This window comes from Mesoplodon mirus (genome assembly GCF_964341445.2).
Source record: "Mesoplodon mirus genome assembly, chromosome: 5".
Classification (NCBI taxonomy): Eukaryota; Metazoa; Chordata; class Mammalia; order Artiodactyla; family Ziphiidae; genus Mesoplodon; species Mesoplodon mirus.
The window spans coordinates 100,463,013-100,485,131 of NC_138980.1; the positions used below are offsets into that span (position 1 = coordinate 100,463,013).

Genomic DNA, 22,119 nt, shown 5'->3' on the forward strand with positions numbered 1-22,119 from the left:
TAAAAGTCTAAAAATAGAAGTTCTAGTATTTTCTTCTTGCATCTCAGTCTCTGAGCTGTACATACCATGGATACTAAGGTCTTAATCGATTTGAATAATGTGTTTTTTATTTTTCTAATTGACTGTGAAAGGCCAATAGTTTAAATGGCAAAGTTTATTACTTAACATTTCGATTGTCTTTATGAACATAGTGGGCTATTATATAGAGCGTGGTGTCCACAAATTCTTTAAATTTTCCAAGAACAATTAAAAGTAAAAGAACATAAAGCCTAGAAAATAACTAAGGATAAATTAAAATTAAAAAATTTATTTTCGGGCTTCCCTGGCGCAGTGGTTGAGAGTATGCCTGCCGACGCAGGGGACACTGGTTCGTGCCCCGGTCCGGGAAGATCCCACATGCCGCGGAGCGGCTGGGCCCGTGAGCCATGGCCGCTGAGCCTGCGCGTCCGGAGCCTGTGCTCCGGAGCGGGAGAGGCCACAACAGTGAGAGGCCCGCGTGCCGCAAAAAAAAAAAAAAAAAAAAAAAAATTATTTTCAAGGAACATTGTTAAAATAAAAACAAATTCTGAAAACAAAAAAAACTTCTCTACAGATCTTTTCTATAATATTAAACTACCTGAGATGAAAGGCAATCTATATTACAACATGGTATTGGAGCCAGACTTCCTGCTGATCTATGAACACAGAGCCCTTGGACTTTCATGTCTGAGTTTTCACAAGAAGAACCTAGGCACAGCCTTTCCTGGTTCACTAAGAATGTCATTCTCCCTGCAATTAAAAGATGCATTTGATTTCTATTAATACCACAATGATCACGTTATCTTGTGATCATTACTCAAAAAGCTCAACCAATTGAAATTAAACACAAACAAAAATGTAACTGAGACTTATAAATAGTCTGAAACGAGCATCCAAGAAGTAAAATACTGAAAACACTAGTTTTTGACATTTTGTTTTAGTTGATTTTTCACAAAATTTATATATAAAATTAGAAGACCATAACAAAGGGCTATAAAAGCAAAAGCAAATGAAATTACTACAATTGGGCCATATGAAACTACCAAGAAACAAGTTGCCAGAAATTTTAAACAATATTTATATATTTGCAAGGATACATATTCTTATAGTTTGTGCTTACTGATTAAACAACTAACACATCACCTATTATATTCATTGTTATAAGGACAAATTTCAAAAATACAGTCAATTCTTATTAGTCTCAGTAATTATGTTCTATGAATTCACTGCAAACATTGAATTAGAGAATACTGAACCACTGCTCCTAGGGAAACACAGGGCTAGGTTCCTGCAGGCCTCTGGTCACAACATCTTCAGCAGTCATTCAGTACATAACCTTGTTTTATGTGGGTTTCTGTTTAAATATATCTCATTTAACATATATATAGGTGATTCATTAACATTGAATTCACGGCCTACAGCCCTATAACTTATGCTTGAAAGAAACTTAACTGACACAGATACAGGCATGCCTCACAGATACTGCGGATTCAGTTCCAAACTACTGCAATAAAGTGAATATTCCAATGAAGAGAGTCACATGAATTTTTTGGTTTCCCAAGGCCTATAAAAGTTATGTTTACACTATCCTGGAGTCCATTAAGTGCACAATAGCATTATGTCTAAAAATATGTACATACTTTAATTAAAAAATACTTTACTGCTAAAAATTGCTAAACATCATCTGAGCCTTTAGTGAGTCAAAATCTGTTTGCTGGTGAAGGGTTTTGCCTATATGTTGACGGCTGCTGACTGATCAGGGTGGTGGTTGCTGAGGATGAGGGGCTGTGCGTGCGCAGTTTCCTAAAATAAGACAACAATGAAGTTTGCTGCATCAATTGACTGTTTCTTTAATGAACGATTTCTCTGTAGCATGCAGTGCTGTTTGATAGCATTCTACCCACAGGAGAACTTCTTTCAAAATTGGAATCAATCATCTCAAACTCCACCACTACTTTATCAACTAAGTTTATGTAATATTCTAAATCCTTTGTTATGTTAACAATCTTCACAGCATCTTCACCAGGAGTAGACTCCACTTCAAGAAACCACTTTCTTAGCTCATTCCTAAGAAGCAACTCCTCATCAGTTTAAGTTTTATCGTGATATTGCAGCAATTCAGTCACATCTTCAAGCTCCACTTCTAATTCTAGTGTTCTTCCTGTTTCCACCACATCTGCAGTTACTTCCTCTACTAAACTCTTGAACCCCTCAGGTCATCTGTGAGGGTTGGAATCAACTTTTTGCCAAACTCCTGTTAATGTTGATATTTTGACCTTTTCCCGTGAATCGCAAAAGTTCTTAATGGTATTTAGAATGGAGAATCCTTTCCAGAAGGTTTTCAATGTACTTTGCCCAGATTCATCAGAGAAATTACTATCTATGTTAGTTATAGCCTTATGAAATGTATTTCTTAAATTATAAGACTTGAAAGTCTAAATTACTCTTTGATTCATGGGCTGCAGAATGGATGTTGTGTTAGCAGGCATGAAAACAACATCAGTCTCACTGTACATCTCCATCAGCACTCTTGGGTAACCAGGTGCATTGTCAATGAACAGTAAATATTTTGAAAGGAATCTTTCTTTCTGAGCAGTAAGTCTCAACAGTGGGCTTAAAATATTCAGTAAACCATGTTGTCAACAGATATGCTGTCATCCAGGCCTTGTTATTCCATTTATAGAGCACAGGCTGAGTAGATTTAGCATAATTCTTAAGGGCCCTAGAATTTTCAGAATGGTAAATGAGCACTGACTTCAAATCACCAGCTTTACTAGCCCCTAACAAGAAAGTCAGCTTGTCCTCTGAAGGTGGAAGCCAGACATTGAGTTCTCCTCTCTAGCTATGAAAGCCCTAGATGACATCTTCTTCCAAAAGATGGCTGTTTCATCTATATTGAAAATCTATTGTTTAATGTAGCCACCATCATTAATGATATTAGGTACATCTTCTGGATAACTTGTTGCACCTCCTACAACAGCACTTGCTACTTCACCTTGCACTTTTATGTTACGGAGATGGCTTCTTTCCTTCAACCTCATGAACCCAACCTCATGAACTGACCTCTGCTAGCCCCAGACTTTTCTTCTGTAGCTTCTTCACTTCTCTCAGCCTTCACAGAATTAAAGAAAGGTAGGGCCTTGCTCTGGATTAGGCTTTGGCTTAAGGGAATATTGTGTCTGGTTTGATCTTCTATTCAGACCACTAAAACTTTCTCCCTATCAGCATAAGGCTGTTTCACTTTCTTTTCATTTATGTATTCACTGCAGTAGCACTTTTGATTTCCTTCAAGAACTTTTCCTTTGCATTCACAACTTGGCTAACTTTTTGGCCTATCTTGGCTTTCAACATGCCTTCCTCATTAAGCTTAATCATTTCTAGCTTTTGACTGAAAGCGAGAGATGTGTGACTCTTCCTTTCACTTGAATACTTAGAAGCCACTGTAGGATTGTTAATTGGCCTAATTTCAATATTATTGTTTCTCAGGGAATAGGGAGGCCCAAGGAGAGGGAGAGAGATGGCGGAATGGGGAGAACAGCTGATGGTGAGGCAGTCAGAACACACACAATATTTATCCATTAAGTTTGCCGTCTTACATGGACACAGTTCACGGAGTCCCAAAATAATTACGGTAGTTAATAGCAAAGATCCCTGATCACAGATCACCACAACAAACATAGTAATAATGAAAAAGTTTGAAATATCATGAGAATTAACAAAATGTGACACAGAGACAGGAAGTGAGCAAATGCTGTTGGAAAATGGCGCTGATAGAGTTGGCAACTCAATGCAGGGTTGCCACAAACCTTCAACTTGTAAGAAATGCAGTATCTGCAAGACACAATAAAGTGAAATGCAATAAAATGAGATATGCAAATATTTTCTCCATGGGGCACATCACCCCCATCACCTCCATGGGGCATATCTTAAATGCCTTCCTGCATTTAAGAACACTAGCCAGAAATTCAACACTGCCATTGGAGGCCATTTAAAGAACAAAATCACCAACAAAAAAAAACCCCATAAAAATGGAAAAACATGGCACTAAATAGACCATGAAAAGGATACTTGTTTACAGAATAAGAGCTGAAACAAGAAGATAGAGCATTGTTTTGTTCAGCCTCAGCTGGGGACATGGCCTAGACAACTCAAATTTTTTGCAACTTTAAGCACATCCATGAATGATTGTGAAAGTGCTATGAGTATTGATTTGGGTTTTATGAATCAATTTTAGCAAGTAGGTGAATTTTCACATATGGAATTTATGAACAATGAGAATCAGCTATTGCTTGTAAAACTTAAAATACTAAATTAAGAGAACAGGAAAGTGAAATGTGAAAGATGATTTTTTGTTGTCAAGTTTTATTAAAAATGGGAAGAAAGTATTACAGTAAAAATGGCAGATATTTATTAAGAATTTATTATGAACAAAATGGGATTTTGTTAAGCACTTAGCAGGGTTTTAATTTCAATAACCCACTGAGGTAGTTTATATTATTATGCCCATTTAAAGATGAGAAAACTGAGGTTTAGAAGAGAAATCATATTTTCCAAGCTCATTCAGCTGCTAATTGGCTAAGCTAGAACTCAGTGTACACTCAAAAGATCAGAGCGCTCCTGCAACTCCATGAAATATGACCTTCCTAAATTTAATCCTGGTCACTAATTTTGAAATAGATTGATAAATTTACCATAATGTCACTTTTTTGGCCAGAACTCAGCTGCATTTTTCAAACAGTTTTTCCTTTGTTCGGGTTCTTGTAAACTTTTCATCTAAATTATTAACCTTAACCATGCACAAATATTCTGTTGACATTCTTGTAAACTCTGGAATATAAAAAGAACAACATGTGGCCCTTCAGATAACACAGTCCTTTTTTCTTATATTTGTGCAGGAACACACTCTTTTGAGTTTACAGTAATTTCTCAAAAAGAAATTAGGAAATGTGTTCTTCCAGAAACACAGATGGTATATAAACACTTGTTGCAGCTTAAACATGCAGCTAACTCTTCTTTATATTGTATTATAAGTAATGGGAGATTTTGTCACTTCTCTATTCAAAAAGTTTCAGCATTTCCTTATTATCCATAGAGCAAGGTCAAACTCCTCAGCCTGGTATTAAGAGTCTCTACAATAGAAGTCCAACTTCCAGACTTACCCCCCATAGCCCATAGTATTCCTCAATGCTTACTCGGCACCATTCAGCCCCTTCCACTTGCTGCTACCCCAGAACACCCTTTCCCTCCAACTCCTAGACCACTTCTCACACCATTTCTTCTGCTTGCCTCTCTTACCCTCCAGTGTCTACAGATGTCAAAATATAGTTTCCTTCATAAGACCCTCTCAGTATCTCCAGGTAATAATTAATTTATTCCATCTCCATACTCCTATATGTCCTTGTCTTTAAGAAATTGCCTACACATTGTAGGTGCCCTACGAATGTTAGTTAACTGAAATGAAAGGAAAGAGTCATAAATATCTGGGACTTAGGCATATCTCTCAGGACATCTTCTAAACAGGAAAGCTGAGATATCACTGCCGACTCTTGTTGAAAAATGGAGACAGACTAGCTATTTGGTAATCAATCAGTAACTTGACACTTAAAATACAGGTTTGGAAGCTCTCTGTTTTTGCTGGCACTCTCTACACAATCCTAGCTGCCTGTAAAGATGTTTACTACCCATAGATTTGGTAAATCTAAATCTTGGGCTGTTGAGATCTAAACCACGTTAGGAACTATCTTCTGATCTGTAAAGTATGCAGATTTCATTTATGGTGCTCTTATGAACAAAAACATGCCTATGTCCTTGCACTTAACTCCCAGTATGAGAGTGAAGGGTGACTAACAGCACCTTCTCCATGAAGTGGAGGGTGTATTGAGGCCGTAGTAAATGGAATGAGGAATAGTGCCAAGAAATGGAGTTTTCAAAGGTAGGTTGGGATGAGGTGGTAGAGAGACGTATTGAACAGTGAAAGATGTCTGGGCTTCATTCTGAAAGGACTCATTGGAGGCTTTAAGCAAGGGTATGACATACTCATTAACATTTTTTTTACACAGATTTGTCTTTTTTTTTTTTTTTTTTTTTTTTTTTTTGCTGTACGCGGGCCTCTCACTGTTGTGGCCTCTCCCGTTGCGGAGCACAGGCTCCGGACGCACAGGCTCAGCGGCCATGGCTCACGGGCCCAGCCGCTCCGCGGCATATGGGATCCTCCCAGACCGGGGCACGAACCCGTATCCCCTGCATCGGCAGGCGGACTCTCAACCACTGCGCCACCAGGGAGGCCCTCACAGATTTGTCTTTTAAACATGGCAACATGAAGCACTACCTGGAAAAGAAATTGTTAGCAGGAGAGCTTAAGTTATATATTTTATTAACCCTCCTGGTGGGATAGGAAAAGTGTAGCTTCCCAAAAATATTCCACTAGGGAGGCAACCTTAGGAGGAAGGAAAGCTGCTGGGTCTCAGGACATTTTCTCTAACCACTTGGAAGATTGTTTCATTCTTCAGCTTCCAGTGTCCTAAATGAGCTATTGCCCCAAAGAACAGCATTTCACCACTGATAAATTTTTACTCTTTCCTGAAGATTTTGAGTGAGTTATAAAATATTCATTATTGATGGGGAAACCTGTTTCGGTGAATTTGAGCTTGAGGATATTTATGAGAGGAAGAAGTGATCATGAAAATATAGCTATTGACCAGGAGCATTTCTTTCAGGTTTCTTACTCAAGCTTCTTTTAAACTAGAGGGAAACAAAGAAGCAAAACTGCATCTAAGAAGAATTTAGAGTCAAAGATTTCTAATAATACTATTTTAGATCTCCCATGTGTTAAGCATTTACTTTCCTTATAGGTATTGGTGCTAGATACTTGGCATATCTTATTTCATTTACTCTTATAACAATGATATGAGATACTAATGCAATGCCTATACAGCTTCTGCATGGAAAATGGTTTGGAGGGGATCAAGGGTAGGACTGGGAAGCCAGTTGAGGTGCTACTACAACAATCCAGACAAAGTAGATCTGTACAAAAGTAATGGAGGCTGCATAGACCTGAGATAAGGAAACATACTAGAGGTAAATTTTGAAGGTAGGGCTGATAGGACTTGACAAATGCCCTTAGCTCCTAAACCATTCTTTGTTTTGGCAGGAGCTGGAACCACTGGGTACTACTGGCACACTAGAGTCATCAGTCTTAGAAAGCAAGTGCTGCTTTCCTGGGTGACTGATTTGACAAATAAATAATTTACTTACTAACCAGAAACATCTAGCCAATGGAAGAAGAAACAACTCAGAGCCCAGACTGAACAAGTCAAAAAGCACACTCTGGTTCTATACTGTCATAAAGAATGGAAAAGCAAGGTCAAAGATAGGAGCAGGCACCAAAGTGGATGCCTTTGAGGGGATGAGCATACCTGTGGTCTAATTTCAGGCTCCACAGAATTTCCTCCTTCCAAGAAGTATGATTTTCTCCATAGTGGAAAAGAGAAGGAAAGAAATAGCTTTTTCACCCCAGCACCATTTGTCAGACCTGTCTGAGTACCGTCCTCCACTCCTTCATACAGCCTGCAGGCCAGGGTCCCACTTGGCTGGTTACAGTGAGGCATTACTATACAGTAGACAAGACTTCAGGCTGTGGCCTCTGCCCACAGCCCTCTCACTGCAGAGTTGTCTAAAATGCCAACTTGGGGACTGAAGACCCAGAGAAGGGGAATATCCCACAGGAGACCAACAATGCTGCCCTATCACACAAGAGGTATTTCCTTCCCAGGGAGAAGACTAAAATAAGCCATCGCTCCACCAAGCCCTCCAGGACCTTGCCTGCAGGATTTCCCTAAAATCACCTCCCCAACCCCAGCTCCACCACCCCACAGTTACACCTTTCTCCCTCAGTACCAAGAGCCAATCTCAGCTTCCTCAGGAAGGATATGACCCCAGCACACAGGTCTTGGGGCTATAGTATGATTCCCATTTATCCCACAGTTTGCATAGTTATGTTTTCCTTTGTGTGCCACACACTACCCCTCCCCTCTAAGAAACCCTCTGTGAATTCCTAATTCTCCACAGGAATGAAACCACGTGTCCTCTCATCACAGAGGCTCCCCATCACAGGGGTTCTGCACAGTTGAGGGAGGCCATCCTCATTTTCACCATTAGCAGTGGGAGTGCCCATGGGGAGCTCTGAGGCTCAGCATTTACCAGCGAAAACCTCTTCTGAGGGGTAAGGGAAGAAGAAGTTGTATAAATGAGTTTTAGAACATTGCACATCCTCTCTTTCTGCCTGGCCTCCAAATCCCTTGGCCTTGTGCATAATTGCTCTGTTCTCCAGTGCCCGATGGTCTTTTGCAGCTCCAGACTTTTCTCACAGAGCTTAAGAAGCCTCATCTCAACCTAGCTGAGCTGGTCAGCAGGCCTCATGTTCTCCTTGCCCAGAACAATCAGAACAGATCACTCTTCTGCTTTTTTATGTACACCATTTTGATTTAATGGTCCCATTTCTGCCCCAAACCTGTCACTCTCTAGATTAATGCTGCATCTTACCTTCTTCACACCCCGTAGATCCCCCAAATAATTTGTGGGTGAGCACCTCCATTTTTATTGACAATGGAAAACAAAGTCCTTTGCTAAACGAATAGCACAGAGTCCTGATGCTGGTAAAGAAGGTGCCCTCTAGCTCTGAGTCCGTCCCATCACAGCTAGACCTCACCCCTGGTCTCTATTTTGGGAAGCTTTTCATCCCAAAGGCCACAGAGGCAACCAATTGCCTGAAGAGAATGGCATTATGATGAACATAGAGGTCACTCTGGATACTGTGTGCTGTTCGTTGATTACACACTTTCCCAAGGCTGTCCTTGGTACATACGCAGTGAATGCTAAATGGCATGTACTCCTCGTTCCAGCAATTAGTTTTGATCACTCTGGCTTAATGCTGTGTCCAGTTGTTCCGTAAGAGAAAAGAAACGCTCTGCCTCTGCTCATTTATTTTTATATATGCATTCAGTGAAGACTTACTGAAGCCTAGGTCTCTCCTAGGCATTGTGAGGGATAAGAATGAATCATTCCCTACCCTCAAGAAGCTAACAGCATAGAAGAGGAGAGAAAACATGTAAGCAAAAAACAATGTACAATATGTTCCAGTGTTTGGAAGAGGGAGAAGAACCCTTCCTTTATTCAACAAATATACGCTAAGCAAGGTTTAAGGCATGAAGATACAGAGTGAAAAAGGCAAAAGAGGTTCCCACTCTTGTGGGGAGAGGTGATCATTACACTAGTAAAAAATTAAATATACAAAGTTAATTTTAAAAGTGGTCAATGCAATTAACAGAACAGGAATGGGATGGGGCGAAGGTTAACTTAGAGCAGGTATTCAGGTAGACCCCTCTAGAGAGGTGACTTCTCTGAATGATGAGATGGCTGTAACTGTACAAGACCTAGAGAAAGAACAATATGGGCAGAGGAAACAAGTGCAAAGGCTGTGAGGTAGACACAGGATGGGAGCTTTAGGAGACAAGTGATAGTTCAACTTCAAAGACTGAGGAAAATGACATTTCTGAAAAATAAAATGGCATAAGAAAAGGCACTGAACTGGGAAAGCATGGACTGCATTGAGTTGGAAGCAAGCATGAATTTGAGTCAAGGTCTAGTAAAACCTGAAATTCAAAAGATAAGATGTGGTAGATTATTTACGGAGAGCCCAGGAGCGGGCTATGGCTGTGGAGTGTATCCTATGAGCACGGAGCACTGCAGGTTTTAGAGCAGTCTCTGACTTGGTAAGAATGTGCTTTAGGAAGATTTCTCTGGCATTAGCGGGAACCATTTTTGCCTTTGACAAGCAAATAGTCCTCTGTGCTTTAGTCAAAGCTTCCTATTTCCTGATACATATTCATGCCTTGGTTTTTTGTAAGAGGCTGGGCTATAAAATAGTTTTAAGTAGGGCTAGCAATATAATTTGTGGGGCCCGGTGCAAAATGAAAATGTCAGGCCCTTTGTTCAAAATGAAGTTTAAAAGCTTTTTCCTTTCTTCAGCTGTCTCTGTCGTGACTTGTCATGGTGCTTTGTATTTGTTATTTAGTACAAAATAACTCCTAAAGCACAAGGATACTTGCCAGACAAGTACAGACCCTCACAGGTACCAGAAGTCTTCCCCCGACCCAACACCCCGGCACCCACGCCCAGCACCCCGCAGTGGGGAAGGCAGCAGTGGTCTCTGGGTGGGAACAGAAGAGGAGGAGGCCAAAATCCCATCCTACAGAGACAGGGAGGTAGACTCACACATGAGCCAAGGCTCCAAGCCCCTAGTGCATGCTCCGTTGTTTCTTCAACTTCACTTACAAAACATAAATTCAAAGATAAAATCATTAAGGATTTCAAGATGCTGATTGCATCCTTCTGCTGTGGGGCTTTGTGCAAAGGCACAGGTGGGACACCCAGGAAAACTGCTCTGGCTGAGACCTGAGGAGAAGGCCTCAATATAGAGTTTTTCCTCGGAACTTAAACTCATTGAGCTACTGTCCTTCAAAACCACATGTGCTACTACTGTTTTAGAAGACGTTACCACTGGGGGGAACTGAGGGAAGGGTACATAGGACCTGTTTTATTATTATCTTCAACTCCCTATGAATCTACAATTATTTGAAAATAAAAGGTTACATACCAAAAACCCTCACGCATATGCTATTTTTCTGAAGAAAGGAAGGGGTGGGGGGTGCCGGGAAGGAAACCAAGAGCAAGATTGGGAGGATGAAATTAAAGTCACTTAGCGGTATTCAGCTGGACCTCACAAGTTATCTTGCCACCTCAGCTGGAAATGCAAAAGGAGAGTGGTCAGGCTCACATTCCAAAGGTGAAGGACTGATCTGCTTGTTTCTGACCACACTCCCCTGTTCCAATCCACTAAACGATCATTTTCTGATTGCTCCCTATATACAAGGAATGCACTGCACTGCCCTATGCTCTCTGAGATTACAAGTGCATTTTATGCAAGGAATGCATTCCCAAGAGTTGATGGAATCCAAGACTAATCTTGACAAAGAACTTCTAGTTGCCAGCTAAAGCAGTACTACCTCATGGCAATAGAGTGAAGAGAGTTTTCTTGGCCCATGTGTGTTGAAAGTCTCCATTTTTTATATAATTTGAGAGTATTCACCTTATTTCTGACTTTGTGTCTGATGTTTACATAATGCTTTTCCAAATTTGCACAGTTCAGATTGGCATAAAAAGATCTACACAGATTTTAAAGGGATATTGCTGGAAGTAAATAAACTAACATATATAAACCATCTAGCATAATCCTTGGAACAACACAGGCAGAAAATTAAAGGTAGGCATTCTTATTGCTATTATATTCAGTAATATTTCCAATAGATCACAGTCTTTGATCCCAAAGAAAAGGATCTCCAAACTACAAAGCTGGGAGAGTTCCATTTTTCTAAAAAAAAGAAAAGTCAGTGTGAACAGAATAAAAGTAGAGCTCATAGAGTTACAACAGTTTCTACGAAAATACCATTTAGCATTGAAGTTCTAAGTGTTTTTCCAATGAAGGGAAAATTAATACCCAGTCAATTCCACTGCTTCTGTGCAAATGTGGAACAGAGTAGCAAATTAAAACTACACACCATCCCAAAGCTTTGTTCTAGTCAGTGATTAGAATACCTCTTCTCTTATGTTATTTTTCTTTGCTCACATCATGGGGGAAGGACTAGTAATCAGTGAGATTTCTGAATTAAAAGCAAACACTGTAGAGGCACTCTGCATGGTCATTCCCTGAATGGACATAAGTAGCCTATCATGTTCTTCCATTCCTGGGTAATAGCTCATGAATGAAGGACATTTAAGCAACAGAGCAGGACAAGGGCACCAGGGTTCAGAGCACCCAGCACCGTCTTCATACAGTCTAAAGACAAGCTTCCCTTTGGATCTGGCCATTGTCATCATCGTCATCTGTCCTGAATAGCATGTCCTCCAGAGCCAGGCTTATACTGTGGTGGGGCCTCAAGAGCTGAAAGAAGGCCAAAGCTGCCTGACAAGTGCACACATTCCAGGGAAAGGGAAATTTTTCTGAAAACAGAAGTAGGGAGACTTGTCTCTGGAGAGGTTATGTCATAGCTGTGAAGAAACAACAGAACACCAGAAACTTACTGCAGAAGAAACTATAGTGCTGGATACCAGGACCACAGGCTCCTTAACAGTTGTCCACCGGATCATTTGGTGTTTAGTTGAGATCTTTCTCTGGATGCAGCACTGTCTTACCTACTATCTGTGAAAAACACACACTGTCTGCTCACACGGAGCTGGTATCTACCTTGGTCCATAACACCCAAGTGAAATAGTTCATCTCACGACAGATGAAGAGCACCAGCTTTGGATTCAGGCCTCAATGCTGCTAGCTTTCTGCCTGAGTGGAACTGGGCAGTTCAGAGAGCTTTTCCAAGCCTTAGTCCTGAACTATAAAATGGGGATAATAACATCCCCGTTCTCCCAAGGTGAACGTGAACACGGCAGGTAGGAAATCTGGCCTTTATGAAATACATCTCGTTTCATGGAGACAGTCCCATGTTGTGGTTATGTAAACCATGGTTCACATCCTGGCTTTACCATCTATTAGCTGCATTTCCTTTGTCAAATTACTTAACCTCACTTGCCCCCATTTCCTTGTTTGTAGAATGCAGATAATATAGCCATCATAGTATGATGGTTTTACAACCTTGCCCAACTCAACAAAGAGTATTAAAACAAATCTTTCTAGATGTGAAGAGTCAGGGTCAGTTTGCCACCATTTAATTTTCACTCCAGGCAAGACCAAATGGCATTCAGAAATCACATACACTTATTTTTTCAGCAATATGCTCGAAATTTTTTTTCCATTTCTCAAAGGTCTAAGCCATCCAGAAGATTTCTTGAGGTTGAACAGAAAGGGGTTTGCTAGAAACTCTCAGTCAACTCTGTGGACATAACAAAGCAACTACTGCAAAGAGCAGGTGGTATTCTGACACTTTTTATTACCTCCCTGGGGTTTCACAGTGGATCATAGGATAGGTTATCTCACTGGAGGTAGGTTCAATGGGAAGGCTCCTGTCTATTATTTACTAGATATACTAAACCAGCAGGCCACCATAATTTCCAGATGCACAGAGAGAATTCTCACAGGAATGTGGCACATGTTACATGTTCTCTCCCCCTGTTTATAAACTTGTTGTTTATCTTCTGAAAAGGGGGACCCTATTCTGACCTTATGACATCTTACTTAAGAACAATAGACCATAGTCCTAATTTGCTAATTTCCTTTGGCTCCCCAGAGAAAGAAGAAAAATTTTAAATTATATCGTGACTCTTAGGGGAGCACATCGGCCCATACATAGAGTATCTGATGGAGAATCTTCAAGATGAGATGATCAAATGACTAAAAGTGCACAGCACAGTTCCTGGTGTGTGATAAGAACTCAATCTCAATAAATATTCACCAAAAACAAAAGAACCACAAGAGGCACTATATAATTCATCACTCAATTATATGGCACAGGCATGCTTTGTAAGAAGAGAAAGAATAGTGATGGCTGTAAGAAGAAAAACATGACTTCAAAAGGAAGAGGAATTTGAGCTGGACCTTGAAGGATGGCTAGAATATGAATGAGGGGAAGAGATGGGAGGGCATGAATGGTGAGGGAAAGCTGAGTGCAGACAGAGAAAGAATGAGTGGTATGTTCCTGGGACACTGAGGACTACTAACAAAATTAGATAGAATTGGTGGGGCCTGTTTATAGAGGGGATTGGGAATCAGCAGGAGAATCCTGATTGGATATTTTGATATTTATATTTTGACATCAAAATGTCCAATCAGGGTTCAATCTGGGTCCATTCAGGAGATAGAAATCACACAGTCAGGGTACTGCTCCCTGGTGTCTGCACTGGAATATCCACAGAAACAAATGGCCATACTGTTGGTGAGCGGAAGCTGATGCTTGGGCACACAGAGGGACCTGGGTACATAGATAGTGCTGGGGTGCTACCGTGTGTGCTGCTGGAACTGGGGCCTGGAGAGGCCTTCCTGTGTAAGAACCTAAGGTACTTTTGGGTACCTCAGGCCAAGGGGTCCAGAGTTCCCTACATGTCCAGCCCCGTAGGGCTGAGGAGAAGGTGTGCAGGCAGAAACTTGGGCTAAAGCACAGGTTTCATTGTCTGGGGCTCCCCACTATGCCACTGCTGTCCAAACTGGGCGCAGAGGACCCCTGGGGAAGTTGCATCCTGCAAGCTCTTAGCACCGGCAGAAACCTTGAGGGCTGAGTAGTGGAGAAAAATAAAGCACTCTCTAGTTCCTTTGGAACTATCCACAGAGCCAGGAAGAAGAACCCTTCTTCCTGGGATATCTCTCCAGTGCTCTGTACTGGCGGAGTTGAACTTCATGCCAGCTGGCAGAGGAAAATATTTAAAGGTTCAAGATCCATTTTCAGCAATCAGGCAGTGAAGGATACGTTAGGAGCTAAGAGGTAATAAATTGGCAACTGTCACCATGGGCAGCGCAATGGAAGCAGACCTTCGGGGGTGATATCAGGCAGTTTGGATTACATTGTCAAGATTGTGCTGGCGACAGAGAAGCTCAGCCAGGAGGCCGCTGTAGTGACATAGGCATGAGATACCAAGGCCTTGGACCAAAGTGATGTCAGTAGGAAGGAAATAGAGGGGTTGGGTAAGATACTTGGAAGGCAAAGGATCATGAGTAATAATGGACAAGCTGGGTTTGAAAAATTCCAGAGTCTAAGAACATGGCCAGAAAGGGGCTAAGGAATTGTCAAGAATGAGAGAGGTTGAAGGCTAGGAAATCCACCTAAGGTTAAAGCCCATGTAGGTCCTTAGTGCCTAGCACAACGTCCGGCAGAAGGTATAGACACACTCAGTAAACACTGGTGGAAGCGAGGGAGGGAGCGTGGGTAGTAGAGAGAGAGAAATCCTTTAAAAGGTAGAATCTTAATCCAGGAGGGGCAGGGTTTGGCAAAGGTCCCCAAAGCAGCCTCTCAGGATGTGATCCCAGAGGGAGGGAGGGCCAGGGGTAAGGGCCTGGCTCTTGGCAGCAGTCAGCCTCTACCTGTGGGCTATGGGAGATCCCCAGTCCAAGTGTAACCAGAAGCAGGGACTGAGTCCTCCAAACCCCTGTGTAAGGGGCAGAGAACATTTAATGAACTTTGTCACCTAAATGACAAGAATCCAGGCACAGGAGCCAACCACTCAGATCATCACAACTCTCTCCCAAGATATGACAGTGAAGTCGCCCAGGCTCTCTCCCTCCTCCCAGTAATACCACCAGTGGTTCTGAAGCAGGGGCTTTTCCTATATCCCTAGGCTTTTGAGTCCTAGGGATATAACAGTGATGCTTCATTTGTACTTAAACTGAAAGTGGATCCCAGATGTGGGAAAGAATGAACCTTCATTGAACAGCTGTTATGCACCTCACAGAGAAAGGTACTCTTACCCCCATTTTACAGATGAGGACACAGATTCTCACAGATTCTGAGAGAGTAAGTCTTTCCCCTTGTTCATGTAGTATGTCATTCTTGGAGGAAAGAAAAGACATATATAGGAACTTACTTTAAATAAAGTTACCCTGTCATCCGTATTAAAGCTTCCTGGTTGACTTATTTATTTATTTATTTATTTATTATTTATTATTATTTTTTTTTGCGGTACGCGGGCCTCTCACTGTTGTGGCCACTCCCGTTGCGGAGCACAGGCTCCGGACGCGCAGGCTCAGCGGCCATGGCTCACGGGCCCAGCCGCTCCGTGGCATGTGGGATCCTCCCGAACCGGGGCACAAACCCGCGTCCCCTGCATCGGCAGGCAGACTCTCACCCACTGCGCCACCAGGGAAGCCCAGCTGACTAATTTTTTATGTTCTTACTCTTCACTTTCATCAAATTCTACATAATAATGAAAGCTAACATGTACAGCTCACTTAACAAAGTGCCTGGCAGTGTTCTGAACACTACATATATATTAACACAATCCTTATAACAACCCTATTTTACAGATGAGGAAACTGAGGCACAGAGAGGTTAAGTAACTTGACCAAGGTCACATAAGTGACCTAATAAGTGGTACAGTGAGGATTCAAACCCAGCTGGTCTGGCTCTAGAATCCATCCACCAAACAGCACACTGAGTTCAGAGAGAAACCTCGTAGGACAAACAATCAATTGCAGAGCATAAGATGTAGAATGTCTTGATTTTACAGTTAATCTGGTAACTTTTTGACAATTTTGAACAGGGTCATGACTACTCAGATTCACTACTTCATAGTTTTTCTGTTGTAATATAACTATGGAGCTGTAGTTGTTATATTCTACGGGATAGTTTAGGAGCCAAGTAAAATGTTGACCAATGAGACATGTGATTGAGGCCAGAAGTGTATTCAAATCTGTCAAGCCCAGGTAGCCAGGACCCCAACATCATTAGCATCCCTCCACTTGGCTAGCTTTCCAGCAGGAAGCCTGTCTGTCTGAGTGCAGCATAATGTGTTGGTGGAGATGAACTCCTTCAGCCCCCAAAGCCACCCATGTTTCCTGGAGCCCAGTCTCCCTAGTGCCAGGAAACAACATGGTGTTGCCAGCGTGTATTTATCACTCCGAAAAAATGTTCACCACTCCAGGCAAACTGAAAAGAAAAGCACAAAATTCTGAGTTTGGAGCCAGTTACCTCTGCTGATGTCACAAATAAGCTAGGCTGCATTATAAAAGCAGGGAAAGAACAGTAACCATACTTTTATTCAAACTAGAGAGTTGCTGCAACTGTGGGGTGCAATGAAATTGTCATCATCTCAAGTTCTTGATAAAAGCAAAAAGAGAAATAGCAAATTCACAAAGCTTTGACAAGGCACCCAGTACCACTTACAAACAAGGGCCTGACCTACATGCTTGCTTTACTTTCTGCTCTGTTCTTCATCCATCCTTCCTTGCCTGCCCGGAGGGAAAGAGGAAAGCATAAATAAATAAACAAACACACACATGCATATATGTACGTATATAATAATCTTGAGTTGTGTAGTGAGGGGCTTGAGCCTTTAAATAGAGTCAAGACTTCTATTTAATCCCAGGACAAAGATAGCAAAGATCGCTACAGTGAAAGCACTCTTACATCTTTCCTTCTTGCCTTTGCACAGTTTGCTGCTCTCTGGATCCTATCAGGTAGCACGTGAACAGAGGCCATCATCTCATAGCTACCAAGGAGTGATAGTTTTCAGTCACCAGTGGGCAGGGCATGCCTCCAAACTGCTGCCTAGAGATAAAGGGTTCTCAGAATCATTAATAAGACTCCCAGAGACTCTCCATCTTCAATTTTGCTTCAATCTGATAGCTTTAAATACAGCACTTGAGATATGTATATTTCATGCACCCTTTCATGCGGTGCATTGCTTTAGGACATGCTTTCTTTCCCTCTAAATTTATCTTGGCTCTGTTTTCCCGACCAAGAATCAGCTCTTTTTCATGGCTAAAGATGCCTTTTTCCTCCTCCTTAGTTTGTGGATTTTCATGGCTGTGCCTTCAGATAAAATGAACCATGTTGGTATAATGTCCCAACCTTTTCTCTTCTCTTAGACAAAGAGGCCTAGCAACAACAACAAAAATTTTCTAACATGTTCAAACCAAAATTCTGACCAACACAAATAACCCAGAGATATCTGTAGGTAATTTTATTTTACCAGAGAGCCCAAGTTGCAGACAGACACAAATGCCCTTGTCTGTATTTTTCTTTATAGACATAATTGAATTTAGAAGTGAATTCACTCTGGGTTGGGTTTTTGTCATTATTATTATTTACTATTTCCCTCTTCTGAGCACTCTGACCTTTGGGATTATTGCTCTAGAAATCGTATTTCCATGATTGACAATGTCAACATCATCTAAGGCCATATGGCATAAACAGCCCAAGTTCTTTTATTCTCAGTCGATAGTTTCTGGACCTCACTAAACAATTCCTTGGTAAATCCCTTCAGCATCCCTGCTATTTTAATCAATCCTGCACACACGAAGCAGCTGGATCTCTGCTTCATGATTTGTCTCAGGAATAGAAAAATGGAGCTAGAGCCTTCCCATGCCTTGGAAAGAAGAATATAAAGTTGCGGGGAAGCCAAAGTCTTAAAGAAATCTTCATTGTTTCTAGTTCTGACTCTGCCAAAAGTGAGACTTTTGGCAGAGCTAGAGGGAAGGAATCAGACAGAACCTATTTAAGAATTATTGCCAAACTGAAGGATTGAGTTTTGCTTAAGGGATGAGTTAAAGACCCCAGGGCATGGCAATAAGATAGAAAAGAGATTTCAGTTGTCCTTTATCTCTAGAAAACATTTGATTGGGGAATACAGAACAGTCCAAGCAGCATTAGGATTAGACTGAATGGAGAACCTTTTCCAACCCTTGTATCTCCACGAGGGTGGAGCTTAAAGGTGCTTGGGCTGGTGAAACCAAGAGAAAAAGAGTAAGATGAGTAAGCACAGCTGCAAGAGCACCTGCACCTGCGACACAGGCTCTGTGTCCATGGTTTTATTGCAGCTGCTCCCAGGGCCACAGTGGGCTCGTAATCACGGGCAATGAGGGAGCAGCTTAGATTAGTAAAAATGGAATATGGGCCATGATGGAGACCATGTAAGAAATAGTAGCCCTGATTTTTAATCTACTCCATTTGCCATTGCTTCTCCTCACACAGATGAAACTTGAGCAGAGGCAAAGAGACTCATAAGTGACTTCAGATACTGTTCTTGGTTGTGTGTCATATGTCATAGGAGTGTATTCCTTTGCACTGTCCCACAGCAAAGGATGAAGGAGAATACTGGTAGTTTCAGAATTACCTAATAGTGCTGATACAGAGAGACAAACATATTATAGCATCTTATCTGCCTAATGGGTCCAAAGGATAGCAGACCCACTGAGTATTTGCTCTTAGCAAATGAGCACACCTGTCACTTATTAATAGAATAAAATCTCCAGGCTTTATTTATGTTTCCCCGTTTCTTTTTGCAGTTTAAGATGCTCCTGAAAAATAGCTACTCTTTATAGGCATGCAAATTCTTTATCCCTATTAAAGCAAATGAAAATGTATTCCTCTGGTTTCTAATGTCATTATTATTGGCCATATACAATTATTATAAGATGTGCTACTTTATATTTACTAGAACAGAGCAAAATTTTAGATCTCTGTCTATATTCCAGGAAAGCTCATGGCTCCAGGAAATATTCTGTCTCCTAAAACGTAAATACTATAGCTTTCAACTGCTGACTCTAAGAGCCATGGCCCAAGAAGCCAGACATGTGAGAGACGTAGTGTGGAAGATAGAGCCAGAAAACCAGTGCTTAAGTTCTGTTTCTGTCTATGTAACCTTGGGGCATCTTATTGAAACTCAGTTTCTTCTTCTAGAAAATGGGGATAACATTAGCTTCCTGCTTTATAGAGTAGTTGTGAAGAGTAAAAAAGACAGGGTCCACAAAAATGTTTTATAAACTAAAGTGCCGTACAACTATGAGATATTACTTTTAGTGGGGCATGTATTTGTATATATCCACCTGTGAGTTGCAAGAAATTTTTTGTATATGTGTATAAATTCACACATACACATTTATGTATTTTGGTGGGGGTGGGACGTCCATAGTTTTCATCAGCATCTCAAAGGAAGTCATCACCTAAAATTGATTTAAGAACCTCTGGGCTAGTTGGTGTTCTGCATCAACAGTCATTAGAAATATGCAACTTAAAACCACTAGGAGATACCACTATACACCCAGTAGGATGGCTATTATCAAAAAGACAAGCAATACAGAGTATTGGTGAGGGTGTGGAAAATCTGGAACATTCATACACTGCTGGTGGAAATGTAAAATGGTACAGCCACTTTGGAAAACAGTTTGGCAGTTTCTTACAAAGTTAAACTTACCATACAGCCCATCAATTTCACTCTTAGTAATCTACCAAAGAGAATGAAACCATATGTCCACACAAAGACCTGTACACAAATTTTCATAGCAGCATTATTTGAAATAGCCCAAAACTGGAAAGAAAACTCTCCATCAACTTGTGAATGGATAAACTAAAAGAGGCATATGCATATAGTAGAATATAGCTCAGCAATAAAAAGGAATGACATACTAATAAGAACTACAACATGGACGAAACTTGAGAACATTACACTAAATGAAAGAAGACCCTACAGTGTATGATTCTATTTATACAAAATGTCTAGAAATGGCAACTTTATAGGGACAGAAAATAGATCTGTGATTGCCTGTAATTGGAGGGGCAAGGGTGGCAATTGATTGCAAACAGACTCAAAGGAAATTTGGAGGTTGATGGAAGAGTTCTAAAACTAGATTGTCGAAATGGTTTCACAGCTCTGTAAATGCACTACAAGTCACTAAGTTGTACACGTACAATAAGTGACTTTATGGTATGTAAATTTTACCTCAGTACAGCTGTTTTTAGAAAAGACATGAATAATGGACAGGATATTTTGACATATAATTGTAAAATAAATACAAATAGCAAAAATTTACCTATAAACTGATTTTAGTTTTGCATACATGTTTCAAACTACTGACACTTATAGAAAAGTGTTCTTTATTCTCTCTATGCTGCAGTTTCCTGACTTGTAAAAAAAAAAAAAAGATAATAAAACTACCTCATAAGCATTTGTGAAGATAAATCAATTAATAGATTTAAAGAAATTAGAAGAGGGCCTGACACACAATAAGTATGGAATCATGTTAATTATAGCTACTAACTAGAGATCTCATGCCACTACCAAACACATATATTTTGTAACATCAATTTCTTTTTTTTTTTTTTTTTTTTTTTTTCGGTACGCGGGCCTCTCACTGTTGTGGCCTCTCCCATTGTGGAGCACAGGCTCCGGACGCGCAGGCTCAGCGGCCATGGCTCACGGGCCCAGCCGTTCTGCGGCATGTGGGATCTTCCCGGACCGGGGCACGAACCCGTGTCCCCTGCATTGGCAGGCAGACTCTCAACCACTGCGCCACCAGGGAAGCCCCATCAATTTCTTTTGATGTTCTTTTCTCTGATGGGAAAAACGGGCATGAATGATTAATGATACTCTCCCAAGTTGACATAAATAAATGCATATTAATAGAGGCTATTCAAAAGGGATGTGGAAAATTTGGAGTTTGATGTAATATATCACAGAGAACATAATCTACAAAAACTCATTTTGGTTTTATTTTCATTTTGGAACAAAACAAACAATCAATTCAGAAAAGTTACTTTAGTCCTCCTTTCCTCCCTCATTTTCTTCCTTATCTGCTTCATTGCAGTGCCCATTCTGAACCTCTTCTTATCAATTACAGGATGAAGGAAAATGCCCACCTCTAGAGGTAATAAAATTAGAAGGTGCAGAAATTGGCATTGATAGCAGCTTGGGAAAACCATTTGTGTTTAACTGTGTGCCTCAGTCTGGAAATAGAACTTTCTACCTCTGCGCAACCTCAAACCAAGAAATGAAAAGGTAACTGATTATTCTTTTATCTTACTAGTTTCACATTGGGTGGGGGAATGCTTCTTCAACAGCAATCTGACAGATTCTTGGGACTGGAAGTAGGGAAGGGAACAACAAATTCACAGCATGAGTCAATAAACTGTCTTTTTCTTACGTATGAAAAGTTTGGTTTTTCATGTTTCTGCCAAGTTTTTTCCTAACAGAATTTCCAAAGAACAGAAGCATCTTCTCCTAACTCATTTACCTTAGATCTCTATATTTTCTAAAAAATCTCACTACTGCCACAGTTCACATCTAGCTTCCCCAAAAGTTACCAGATTCATATATTTTAAGCTAATTGGATGGATAGTCAGAGGAATGAAAATAATGTAGTTGGGTTACAATTTAACACACTACAGTGAAATGAGCAAAATTAATAATAATAATATAGCTTTGTGGGGAATTAATGCAGTTGACAGTCTGTAAGCGTACAACCCAGTCTGAGGGTAGAAGTATGAAGGCATTCTAAGAGGGTAGCCTACAAACTCTAAGCGTTCAGCAACTTATGATCATTATTCAGTGTGTCATTCTGAGGGAATGGAGATCATTGGTCAATCCAGTGAGTCAACTCAGAACTGCTGT

At 40.8% G+C, this 22,119-nt stretch overlaps 1 protein-coding gene across 1 annotated transcript in view; it reads left to right on the forward strand.

The window, feature by feature from the left end:
- The window catches only part of LOC309805387 (uncharacterized protein), a gene marked incomplete at both ends in the record, with an annotated part of 111,545 nt that overhangs the window by 75,867 nt on the left and 13,559 nt on the right, over nt 1–22,119 (forward strand). Inside the window, one exon of the mRNA XM_082623304.1 lies at nt 21,350–21,507. Within this exon, the coding sequence (XP_082479430.1) occupies nt 21,350–21,507 (158 nt within the window). The remainder of the gene's footprint in view (nt 1–21,349; nt 21,508–22,119) is intronic.